Here is a 12,123-nt window from a genome sequence, read left to right as displayed (position 1 = left end):
TAGAGTATTTGCCTAGCATGTGTGGGGTACTGGGTTTAAGACTCAGCACCACACAAAAATAAAAAATAAATAAAATAAAGGTATTAAAAAACTAAGTTTAATGCTTGGTGCAAAACTGGGGAAAAAAAAGTTCCCCTAGCACCCAAATTCTCTCTCTAGAAGCAACCAATGTTTCTGTAACTTTTTCATAATAAAAAATGTATTTCTATATTAATGATATGATTAACAGAAAAATATAACTTTCTTATATTCATATATGAATACACAACCAATGAAACTCCACATCATGTATAAACACAAAAATGGGATCCTAATTAAGGCTCAACATTGAAGGCACAGTTCAATTACTAAAGGGATAAAGGACCCATTCCACATCATAACTCCCTAACCCTGGTCCTAGGCTACCCTGAAAAAGGACAGATACCCTGATCCCAGACTTACCAGGTTTTTGACCTGATGTTGGGTGCTGGCCTTAAAAGCCACCGTTGGCAGCTCATTACGAAGGTAATCCAACCACTTCTCCACAATCTCCTTAGGAACCAGGTCTGGGGAAAATAGGAACAGATGGGGTTGGCAAGGAGAACATCACCTCCATGACTCACTCCAAAGACATATCCGAAGGGTAGGTCCACCTCCTGCCAATAGGTCTCTCCACTGGCTCTGTCAGTCCCTGCCCAGTCTCCAGATGGGAGTCACAAAGGACAGTCTGGTCTACAGGACCAGTTGGCCCTCCCTGAAGGCAACTGTTCGCTCAGGGAAAAAATGTGCAAACTAGTTGTTTGGTCCCAAATGGCCTCCTTCCAAGTCAAGGTGCCCAAGGTGCCAGAGGCCTGCCAAAGGCTGTTTTCCTTCTCAAAGGGTTGGAGATATAGCTCAGTGGTAGAGTACCCTTAAAAAATAAGTTTAGTGCCTGGTACAAAAATTAATAAAGTGTTCCCCTAGCACAAAAATTCTCTCTCTAGAAGTATTAAGGATGTAGTCAGTGGTAGAGCACTCCTGGATTCAAACTCCAGTACTGTAAAAAGAAAAATAACAACTATCACAAGAAAGACTATCATTTGTGAAGTACTGACCATGTACCAAACATTAACCCTCAAACAAACCTGTCAGGTTGGGACATTCATGACCCGTTTTATAAACAGAGAAATAGGAGATCTCAGAAGTGACATGACTTGTCTAATAACTCAAGAGAAAATAACACAGGTAGGATGAGACACAAACCTGAATGATTTCTCAGTCCATATGCTCTTTTACTCCAATCTGAGTTCCAGTTTGGGGAAGAGAAGAGCTCTCCAGGATTGTCAAGTCATAAAAATGGCTCAAAAATGGCAAGAATGGTGACCTTTGACTTCACGTCCACCTTGCATTACACTCATTTGTGTGTGTATGTATTTGTGTACCTTCAGACAATATTCCTGGCTTTGAATACTGAATAAGAATTTCTACCTGGCATGACAGTTATGAGTACCAATGTGTTGCTTGATCTATATCTGGTATGAGCTAGTCTTTCAAGAAGGCTGACCCCTTCCCTGCCTTACTCAATCCAGCCAAACACCTACCAATCTTGTTCAAGACCAGGACCAGCTTCTTGTTGCCCTCTGCCCGCAAAACAGCCTCCTCCATTTGGAAACACCGACAGCCCAATGGGTCTCTGGCATCCAGGACTTCCAGAATCACATCAGAGTATTGTACTACCTGTACAGCAGAGGACAGAGGGATGAAGGCAGGGAATAGAATGGACAGTAGTCATGTAGGCTCATGAAAGAAAAGGTCTCCGTTTCAGTCAGGAAAAATCAGAAATGGAAAAGAAATGAAAATGGATTGGGACCCCCCCAAAAAGGTCTTAAGAAATGGATCCCTGCACCTTACGGAACTCCTTGTAATAAGCCTTCCTTGTAGCCTCATCATCCAGCTGAGGAAACATATTTAATTCCTGCAAAACCTCCTCCTAAAAGAGAAAATAAAGAGAATGGATTGGGGAAAGAAGGAAGGAGAAGGGGGAAAAGACACAGAGTACAGAAGTGTATATGCTCAAGGGCTTTGGAAATCACAGGAGGCTGGGGAAGCCATGTCAGTCTCAGTCCACCTAAAAGTAACTTTGACCAACCCACACAGTTGAAAACTGGAAAAAGAATGAACAGAACCACATGGTGCATGTGTTTAGCTATGTGTATGCATATACTTGAGCACCAGTCAGACGCCTGAGCATGCACAGTGGAGTGTAAGGGAGGGATGTGAGGAAAACAATCTATGGTAGATATAGAATTGGGAAGCCAAAATCTGCACTATATATCAGGAGTTGGTAATTGCATATTCTGTGTTTGAATCAAGAACAGATGCCAGAAAAGCGGTGAGAAGGCCCAGAAGGAAAATGAAATCCCCCCATATGCTTCTCTCTCTCAACCCTCCCCCTTATACTCTTACTCCCTCTTTTGTACCCCCTCCACTCATCACACCTTTCCAAGCCCCCAACCCTACCATCACTGGCAGTTTGGGGCTCAAGTTTGGGAGAGAGATGCTCTCCAGAGATACCTAGTCAGAAATAAGGTTCAAAATGGCCCCTTATCTCCCTTTTACCCTCCCTCCCTGTCCCTAATATTTCCTCTCTGTACTTATTCCTTTCTTCCTCTCCAACAACCTCACACCCTTCCTGTCCCTTTTGCAGTGTGACAGCAAACCCACACTAATCCCACCCAGGGGCACAGGCTGCTCTCTTACCTTGCGTTCAAACTCCTCCTGGCGTCTCAGGACATCCTGACAGTAGCTCTCAATGGTCCTGCGTCTGTGTCTCTCTTGCTCCCGGGCAGCCTGCTGCTTCTCCCTCATCTCCTCAACCTACCAAGTGAACAGATTGCTAGGACTAGAGCTGACTAGATCTACATACTAAGAGAGAAATGGATGACAGAGTAAATAGTGCTACATGGCAGAGGTAAGAGAAACTGGGCAGAGTGAGGGCAGACAGAACAGCAGGAAGTAGAGTACCTGAGAGGAAGAAATTGGAGAAATGAAGGGAAGGAGACAGTGGTAGAGAAAAATAAAAAGAGAGTGGACACAGTGGCACACACATGTAATCCCAGAGACTCGTGAGGCTGACAGGAGGATCAGAAGTATTGAACCCAACCTAGGTGACTTAGAAAGACCTTGTCTCAAAAATAAAAAGGGTTAAGGCTGGGACTGTAGCTCAGTGGTAGAGTGCCTGCCTAGCATGCGTGAGACACTAGGCTCAATCCCCAAGCACCATATAAAAATAAATAAAATAAAGGTATTATGCCCATTTACAACTAGAAAAATACTTTTAAAAATAAATAAAAAGGGCTGAGGATGTAGCTCATTGCATAGAATACCCCTAGGTTCAATCCCCAGTATCACAAAAAAATAAATAAATAAATAAGAAAAAGAAAAGGAGGGTATGCGAAGCTAAGAGACTGCATTATAAGCAGAGAAGAATCACTTAAGACCAGACAAGAAAAAAGGACAAGGTCCTGGGATATAACCTCATTTTAAAAGTTGGAAGAAAAAGCTGGATGCAATGGTGCTGGTCTGTATTCCCAGCTATTCAGGAGGATAAAGGAGGTAGATCCCTTCAGCCCAGGATTTCAAGGATACTCTGGGCAACATAGATATCCAGTCTCAAAAATCACACAAGCAAGCAAGCAAACAAAAAAGCAGGAAGAAGAGCAGCAAGAGAGAAATGCAAAAGGTTGGTCGAGAGGAAGGAAACATTCAGGTGAGTGGGATGTCAAAGTCAAAATCGGGAATGCTTCAAGGAAAGCATGGTCTCAAATGCTGAGAATTCTACTAAGATGAGAGAAAAAAGCTATCCATGAATATGGCGTGAAGGTTGGCACTGGGGAAGCCAACAGGGGTGGTTTCCATGGAAAAGTGGGAATATAAGCCAGAGAGTAATGGATCGGGACATGAGGGGGAAGTCAGCAAACAGAAACACTAAATCCTATATCAAGGTAACCTCCCTCCCTCACTTTCCCCATCCACAAACAGCCTCAAGAATCCTAACATCTCTCACCTCTACCCTTCCACTCAATACTTCTGCAGATCCAGCATTTAAACCAGGCCCTCTCACTCCCCCAAGGTAAAGAAGGGCTCACCCTCTTCTTCTTTAATTCTGCCTCCCGGCTGGCATGATCATTGCAATGAACAAACTGGGGAGCGGAGGGTACTTTGGAAGTTGCTTTCTTTCCATTTTGCTTTATAGGCTGGTCGCCACACAAGAAGAAAAAAAAAAAAATCAAACAGAAAATAAACCCAAAGAAATCACCCACAGAGGTTAAAACTGTTCAGAGGACTATAGCTCTGGAGGGAAAGAAAGGAGGGAAAGAAAGGGGCAGGGGCAGCTGGAAAGGTTTACCAAGGCCAAGGGAAAAGCTTTCTAGACAAGTAGTTCCCAAAATGTGGTCCCTGGGCCAACCACAGCAGCACCAGGGGACTTGGTAGAAATATAAATTATTAAATGCCATACCAGACCTACTAAATAAGAAGCTTTGGGGCAGCACCCAGCATTCTGTTTAAAGCCACCCTAAATATGATTCTGGAGGGTGGTTTAAAGTTTGTAGTCAGGCATGGTGGCTCAGGTCTGTAATCCCAGTTACTCAGATAGCCAAAGCAAGAAGATAACAAGTTTGAGGCCAACAACTTATAGAAACCCTCAGCAATTTAGCAAGATCCTGTCTCAAAATTAAAAAAAAAAAAAATAGAAAGGGCTGGGATGGGGGCTGAGGTTGTGGCTCAGAGGTAGAGCGCTAGCCTATCATGCTTGAGGCACTGAGTTTGGTCCCCAGCACCACATAAAAATAAAATAAAGATATTGTGTTTGCCTACAACTAAAAAATATTAAAAAAAGAAAGGGCTGGGATGTGGCTCAGTTATATAGTGTCCCTGGGTTTCAATCCCCAGTACCACAAAAAATACATTAAAAGTTTTTTTAAATGGAACTGGGGTAGCAATATAGCTCAGTGGTAGAACTCTTGCCTATCATGGCACAAGGTCCTGGGTTCTATCCCCAACACCATAAAATATAAATAAAGAAAGCAGATATGAGGGCTGGGGATAACAGCTTAGCAACACAGCTCTTTCCCAGCATGAACTGATGCCCGGAGTTAAATCCTCAGCACTTTTAAAAAATGGGGAGTGAGATGGAGTTGTAGCTCAGTGGTAGAGCATTTGCCTAGCACATGTGAGGCACTGGGTGAGACCCTCAGCACCACACAATAATACATAAATAAAATAAAGGTATTCTGCCTATCTACAACTAAAAATATATTTTAAAAAATGGGAATGACAATAATCCCAACCAACGTAAATCAAGCATAAAAAGCAATGTATAGCTTATAGTGGGAACTTACTATATGCTGCTGAATCTCTGCTGCGGCCACCAAAAGCCAGGTCAACTAATTCCAATGTGGTGCTCTGTCCAGAGTCAGCCAATATCTACTGACCTGATCTCCAATAATGGGCATACCTTAAGTGTGAGCCACCCTATATGATTGTGGAGCCAACTTACCTTCTTACAGCCTTTGGAACCTTTACCTGGCTTTTTATTTTCTGCAAAAAAAGGAAAAAAGAACAAAGGAAGGAATCATCATACATCTATCCAAATTTGGTCACACCTTAATCAAGGTCAGGCCACACTGAAACCTAAAAACCCTCATACACTGTATCTATCTAGATTCAGCATAAGACAGAGATGCAGATAGTAACAACAGTATCAAAAAAATATAGGATATAATGTTTTTTGAGAGTTATTTCAATGTAAACTCAAACAAATTTTCAGAGAATTCTGTAGTTACCTAAATGTGTGCTTGTGACTACAAGCCTCCAGTGCCAATCTCCTTGTTTGGGGCACCTCAATAATTTCAGAGTCAGGGTGAGATCAGGGAGCAAGAAGCAAGGTAAGGTGATCTGAGGATGCCCAGCAGGCTAATCCTGCAAAAATGCCCTCAGCATGAGAGGAGAGAACTATCCCTTCCTGCTGGCTCTGCTCTGGCCATTGCCTCTAAGAGACTTGACCTACTCACTAAACTGCTGCCTCCCTTGGATCGAAGAAAGAGAGAGCTACCACTTCTCCAACCATGCCTTAGGAACTTAAGAGGCCTTTCCCCAACTTCAAAGAGAAGTCCCATCTGTCATCCCCTTCACAGCTGGCCTCCTGGGGAAAAATGATTTCCCTTAATTCTCACCACTTTCAAGGGGGTCAAAGGAATTCCTAGAGAGGGAGGAGGTTCTGGAAGGTCAAGATATATACAAATGTATGAGCAGTTCGAGATTACCACACACACAAAAAAACAGGCTCCACTATCATATGGGGTGGTTCACACTGAAGCAGAGTTAATACAGGAAACAGAACTTAAATATTACTGCAAATCTCTAAGGAAGTTCAAGAAGATACTTCAAAGGAACTGTGTGAGAAAGATTCCTAAAACTTAAGGGATCATTTCTATAGTTACTGGAGAACTTCTGTTACTAGAGAAGTTTCTTGAATGTGTAGGACTAAGTCTTGGGGGAAAAAAAGATTCCCAAAAGTTGATATTGAATAGAAATGTAATAGATGTAGTAGAAAACAGAATGGACATCAATAACCATCAAATTAATATTAACCTAGAATACTCTTCTGACAGACAATTAATACCTATAATATATAAAGAATACAAAAACTTTACAACAAAAAATCAAATAACCCAATTAATAAATGGGCAAATGAATTAAACAGACTTCTCAAAAGAAGAAATAGAGATGGCCAATAAATATATGAAAAAACATTCAAAATCATTAGCAATTAGGGAAATGAAAATCAAAACTACACTGAGAGGCTCAAGTTGTGGCTCAATGGTAGGGCATTTGTCTAGCATGTGTAAGGCACTGAGTTCGATCCTCCATACCACATAAATAAATAAATAAATAAAGTTATTTTTTAAAAACCACAGAGATTTTATGTCACACCTATCAGAATGGCAGTCATCAAGAATACAAATAATGATAAATGCTGGAAAGGATGTGGAGAAAAAGGAACACTTTTATACTGTTAGTGGGATTATAAATTATTATAACCACTATGGAAATCAGTATGAGGTTCCTTCAAAAGCTAGGCATTGAACCACCTATGACCCATCTATACCACTCCTCAGTATTTATCCTGAAGAATTAAATTCATCATACTAGTGATGCAAGCATACCCATGATTACAGCAGCACAACTCACAATAGCCAAACTATGGAACCAACCTAGGTTTCCATCAATGGATGAACAGATAAAGAAAACATGGTATATATACACAATGGGATTTTATTCAGCCATAAAGAAAAATGAAATCATTACATCTGCAGGAAAATAGATGGAACTAGAGAACATTATGTTAGGTGAAATAAATCAAACTCATAAAATTAAGGGTCATATTTTCTCTCATATGTGGAAGCTAGAGAGGAAAAGGAAAAGAAAGATGTGGGTGGATCCCATGAAAATCAAAGGGAGATCAATAGAGGAAAGGGTCCAAGGGGTGGGGAATGGGGAGGAAGGGAGAAGTGCTGGGGGTGATATTGGCCAAATTATGTAGTTATATTGTATATTGTGTGCATGCACAAATATGTAACAACAAATACCATCAGTATATATAACACCAATAAGAAATGGGGGAGAAAAAAATATTAAGCTAGAGGACTAAAGGAGAGAGCTTACTTTAAACAAAAAATCCAAAAGAAATGGAAATTATAATGAAAAAAAGGAGATAGAAGAGAAAAAGGTACAAATGGAGACACAATACCTTTCTTAAATAATATATGAAAGTTCCTTAAATCAAAAACAGGCTTGAGGATCCAGATTGAAAAGGCACACGGAGGATCAAGATTAAAAAGCATCCTGAGGCTGGGGTTGTGGCTCAGTGGCAAAGCACTTGCCTAGCATTTGTGAGGCACTGGATTCGATACTCAGCACCACATATAAATAATAAATAATAAAGGTATATCAACAACTAAAAAATATTTTAAAAAAGCATCCAAGTGTGGTAGTGCATGCCTGTAATCTAAGTGGGACCCAAATCTAAACATGAAATCACACTAAAAGCTTCACTCTGTAAGATAGTATCAAAACAGCTATTATTGTTGGGCACAGTGGCACATGCCTATAATCCCAATGGCTGGGGAGGATGAGGCAGGAGGACCATGAGTTCAAAGCCAGCCTCAGCAATGGCAAGATGCCTAGGCAACTCAGTGAGACCCTGTCTCTAAATAAAATACAAAATAGGGATGAGGATGTGGCTCAGTGGTTGAGTGCCTCTGAGTTCAATCCTCAATACCCCAAAAAAAGCTATTATTTAACTTTGTAACATGATAGAGAAATACAGTTTTAATTATGCTTTTGTCTTTTTTTCAATACTGGGAACTGAACACAGTGCCTTATGCATGCTACATAAGCACTCTACCAGTGACCCACATCCCAGCCCTAATTATGTTTTCTAATTCCTAATATAACTTTAATTACTCGGGTAGGATTATTTATTTTTTTCCCACCTCTCATCCTTTAATCCCTTTCCTCTACTGATCTCCTTTTGATTTTCATGAGATTTGCCACTATTTTTCTGAGCTTCCACATATGAAAGAAAACATTCAACACTTAACCTTCTCAGTTTGACTTATTTTGCTTCCATTGTGTGTATATATCACATTTTCTTTATTCATTCAACCACTGGACACCTGAGTTGGTTCCACAGTTTGGCTATTGTGAATTATGCTATTTAAACATGAATATGCATGTACCACTATAGTATGATAAGTTTAATTACTCAAGATAAATATTGAGGAGTGGTATAGCTGGGTCATATGGCAGTTCTATACCTAGCCTTTGAAGGAACCTCATACTGATTTCCATAGTGGCTATAATTTACAATTCCACCAACAACATAAAAGTATTCCTTTTTCTCCACATTCTCTCCAGCATTTATTATTATTTGTATTCTTGATGACTGCCATTCTGACAGGTATGACATGAAATCTCAAGTATAGTTTTGATTTTCATTTCCTTAATTGCTAATGATGTTGAACATTTTTTTCATATATAGTTGGCCATCACTATTTCTCTTGAGAAGTATCTGTTTAATTCATCTGCTCATTTTTAGTTATTTGATTTTTTGTTGTAAAGCTCTTTGAGTTCTTTATATATTATAGACGTTAATCCTCTGTCAGAAGAGTAGTTATCAAAAATGTTTCCCATTCTGTAGGTTCTCTCTTCACATTCCTAATCATTTCCATTATTGGGCAAAAGCTGTATAATTTGATGGTGAAGGATTATTTTAAAACTTTATCAATTGAGCAAAACACAAACAAGTGTAGCAATAAGAGGAAATCAACAATAAAAATAAAATAGTAGAAATTTGATCAAATATACGTAGAAATTCGACCAGATAATTTAGTTACCATAATGAATATATGTTGAATTTCCCTATTAAAAAAAATATACAACAAAAACAGAAACCATGTCTCCTTTTCTTACAAAGTACTCATGTTGCAACAAAAAAGAATGTGAGGATTGGAATGAACCAGGTCTGGCCATTTTACTCAATAATTTCCATCTGTCTAACTTCCCTGGAAACTGAGTGCCTGTGCTGGCTGGATACAGGCACACAGCAAAAGAAAATACATCACACTGAAAAGAGAAAAGCATCTGCTTCGGAGGGAAGAAGTGAAGGAGGGAACAGTGAAGAGAAAAGGGGAGGGGTGCCATCTCATCACTCCCACCACTGCAGCACTCTCAGGAGCCTCTGTATATTGGTTTATCAACAGCTTCAGAAAGAAAATAGCTACAATATTGCAGCTGGCAGATGGCAGTACTTATTCTGGCTCACCAACTGCATAGCTATATGACCCTAAACAATTTTGTTTCTATTTGCTTGTTTTTGAGATGAAGTGTCTGCTATCTTGCCCAGGATGGTCTCAAACCCCTGAACTGAAGCAATCTTCCCAAGGAGCTGGGACTATAAATGTACACCAATGCACCAGGCTGAAGATTTTTTTTTTTAAAAAAAAGCTCTGAGCCTCAATGTCTATATCCAACATCTAGGCCAAAAACCACCAACTCTTACATGGATATTCTAAAACTGATCTCTCCATTCATTCATCTCTCATCCCTCATTTCCCACGCTCTAGGTGCCTATACTTCCCCTATACCCTGTACACCCACCTTTGCACTGACTTCATCTATCCCATTCTCCCTCTACCCTGTCATCAAACGCCACATGATTCAATATAAAAACATCATTATGTACCACTATAATAAAAATAAACCAATATACAGAGGCTCATGAGTGCTGCAGTACTGGGAGTGATGAGACAGCACGGCTCCCTTTTCATCTTCACTGTTCCCCCCTTTACTTTTTCCCTCTGAAGCAGATGCTTTTCTCTTTTCAGTGTGATGTATTTTCTTTCATTGTGTGCCTGTATCCAGCCAGCACAGGCACTCAGTTTCCAGGGAAGTTAGACAGATGGAAATTATTGAGTAAAAATCCCATGGAGGTGATCAACACTACCCTAATTCTTCAACCTGTCCTTGGGAACATTCCTCAACCTCCTGCCTTGAGACTTCACTTTCTCAATAACAATGCTTCACTTGCAGGCCTCTCAAAAAGTGGTGCTTCTGTCTGGAACACTGTTATTTTGTGGCCAGTAGGTAAAAGACCTGTCCTCCAGACTTACAATTGTCAGTCTGTAACTATTACTTCTTGTTAAAAAGAAAAAGAAAAAAGTAGGATTAAACCCTGCTCTTTGAGGACCCCACATTGCTACAGTATCTGTCACCTAATTGTCACTTTTCCTGATTTATTTAAAGTACCTGGATCACTGCTTTACTTTCAACCCAGTTTGTGTCACCATCAACCTGGATAACTTTGAAGATGACTGAGTAACTATTCCAATAACCTGGGTTTTCCCATTTCCTTGACATCCTCACCTCTAGGTATCTCCACTCCATCTCAGTCACTCACCCACCCATCCATTTGGTTATACCTATAGAGACATCACCTATAATTGCTCAGACTTCTACAAGCAGTCACAGATATCCCTCTCTCCTATCTTCAAATTCATATAACTTTCTACAGAAATGAACCATCTGTTTAGCTCTTTATTCTTCAGTCACCCCCACCTCTGTCCAACTAACATTCCACATTCTATCAGTATAATCATGCTCTCACACAAAGCCTCAATTCCCTTGCCCTTCCATCACCTCACTGGGATATATTTGCCAGTGTTTGTTGAACAACCTGTCAACATTATACACCTGTACCAATAAAACTGATGGTCGTAAGCATTTAACATAATGAAACACTCCCCTTTTGCCAGGCACAGTGGTGTACAACTGTAATCTCGGTGCATGGGGGCAGGGTTTAGGTAGGAAGATCTCAAGCTTGTGGCCAGTATCGGCAACTTGGTGAGGCCCTCAGCAACATATTAAAAACCTGTCTCAAAATCGGAAACTTGGGGGCTGGGGATGTGGCTCAAGCGGTAGTGTGCTTGCCTGGCATGCATGTGGCCCGGGTTCGATACTCAACACCACATACAAACAGATGTTGTGTCCGCCAAATACTAAAAAATAAATATTAAAATTCTCTCTCTCTCCCTCTCTCTTTAAAAAAAAAAAAATCGTAAATTTGGAATGCAGTTCAGTGTGCAAAAAGCATCCCAGGTTCAATGCCGTGTGTGTGTGTGTGTGTGTGTGTGTGTGTGTGTGTGTGTGTGTTTATACTTCCCCTTTAAATAACCACTCAAACATGTACCTATAATTGTATTGGGAGGGGCTGGGGTTGTGGCTCAGCAGTAGAGCGCTTGGCTAGCACATGCAACAAGGCCCTGGGTTCGATCCTCAGCCCCACATAAAAATAAATAAATAGATAGATAGATAGATAGATAGACAGACAGACAGATGGATGGATGGATGTGAAAAAAAATTGCACTGGGAGGGGAGCAAGGGTCTCATGAAAATCTAAGGGATATCAGTAGAGGAAAGGGACCAGGGGGATAGGAGGAGGGGAGGGAGGGGAGCGAGGAGGGGAGGGAAGGGAGCAAGGAGAGGAGGGAGGAGGGGAGCTTGTTCTGAGTCATTGTTACATTGTGTCAAAGTATAAATTTG

At 40.7% G+C, this 12,123-nt stretch overlaps 1 protein-coding gene across 2 annotated transcripts in view; it reads right to left on the bottom strand.

The window, feature by feature from the left end:
- The window catches only part of Gnl3l (G protein nucleolar 3 like), a 34,732-nt gene that overhangs the window by 17,021 nt on the left and 5,588 nt on the right, over nt 1–12,123 (bottom strand). For both annotated transcript variants that reach the window (XM_077107736.1, XM_077107735.1), the window contains 6 exons: nt 5,519–5,559; nt 4,107–4,214; nt 2,719–2,835; nt 1,865–1,948; nt 1,560–1,695; nt 442–545 (listed from right to left, as the gene is read on the bottom strand). In XM_077107736.1, coding sequence (XP_076963851.1) covers nt 442–545; nt 1,560–1,695; nt 1,865–1,948; nt 2,719–2,835; nt 4,107–4,214; nt 5,519–5,559 — 590 coding nt within the window. The remainder of the gene's footprint in view (nt 1–441; nt 546–1,559; nt 1,696–1,864; nt 1,949–2,718; nt 2,836–4,106; nt 4,215–5,518; nt 5,560–12,123) is intronic.

This window comes from Callospermophilus lateralis, chromosome X, assembly GCF_048772815.1.
Source record: "Callospermophilus lateralis isolate mCalLat2 chromosome X, mCalLat2.hap1, whole genome shotgun sequence".
NCBI lineage: Eukaryota > Metazoa > Chordata > Mammalia > Rodentia > Sciuridae > Callospermophilus > Callospermophilus lateralis.
This window is presented reverse-complemented; position numbering and strand designations above follow the sequence as displayed.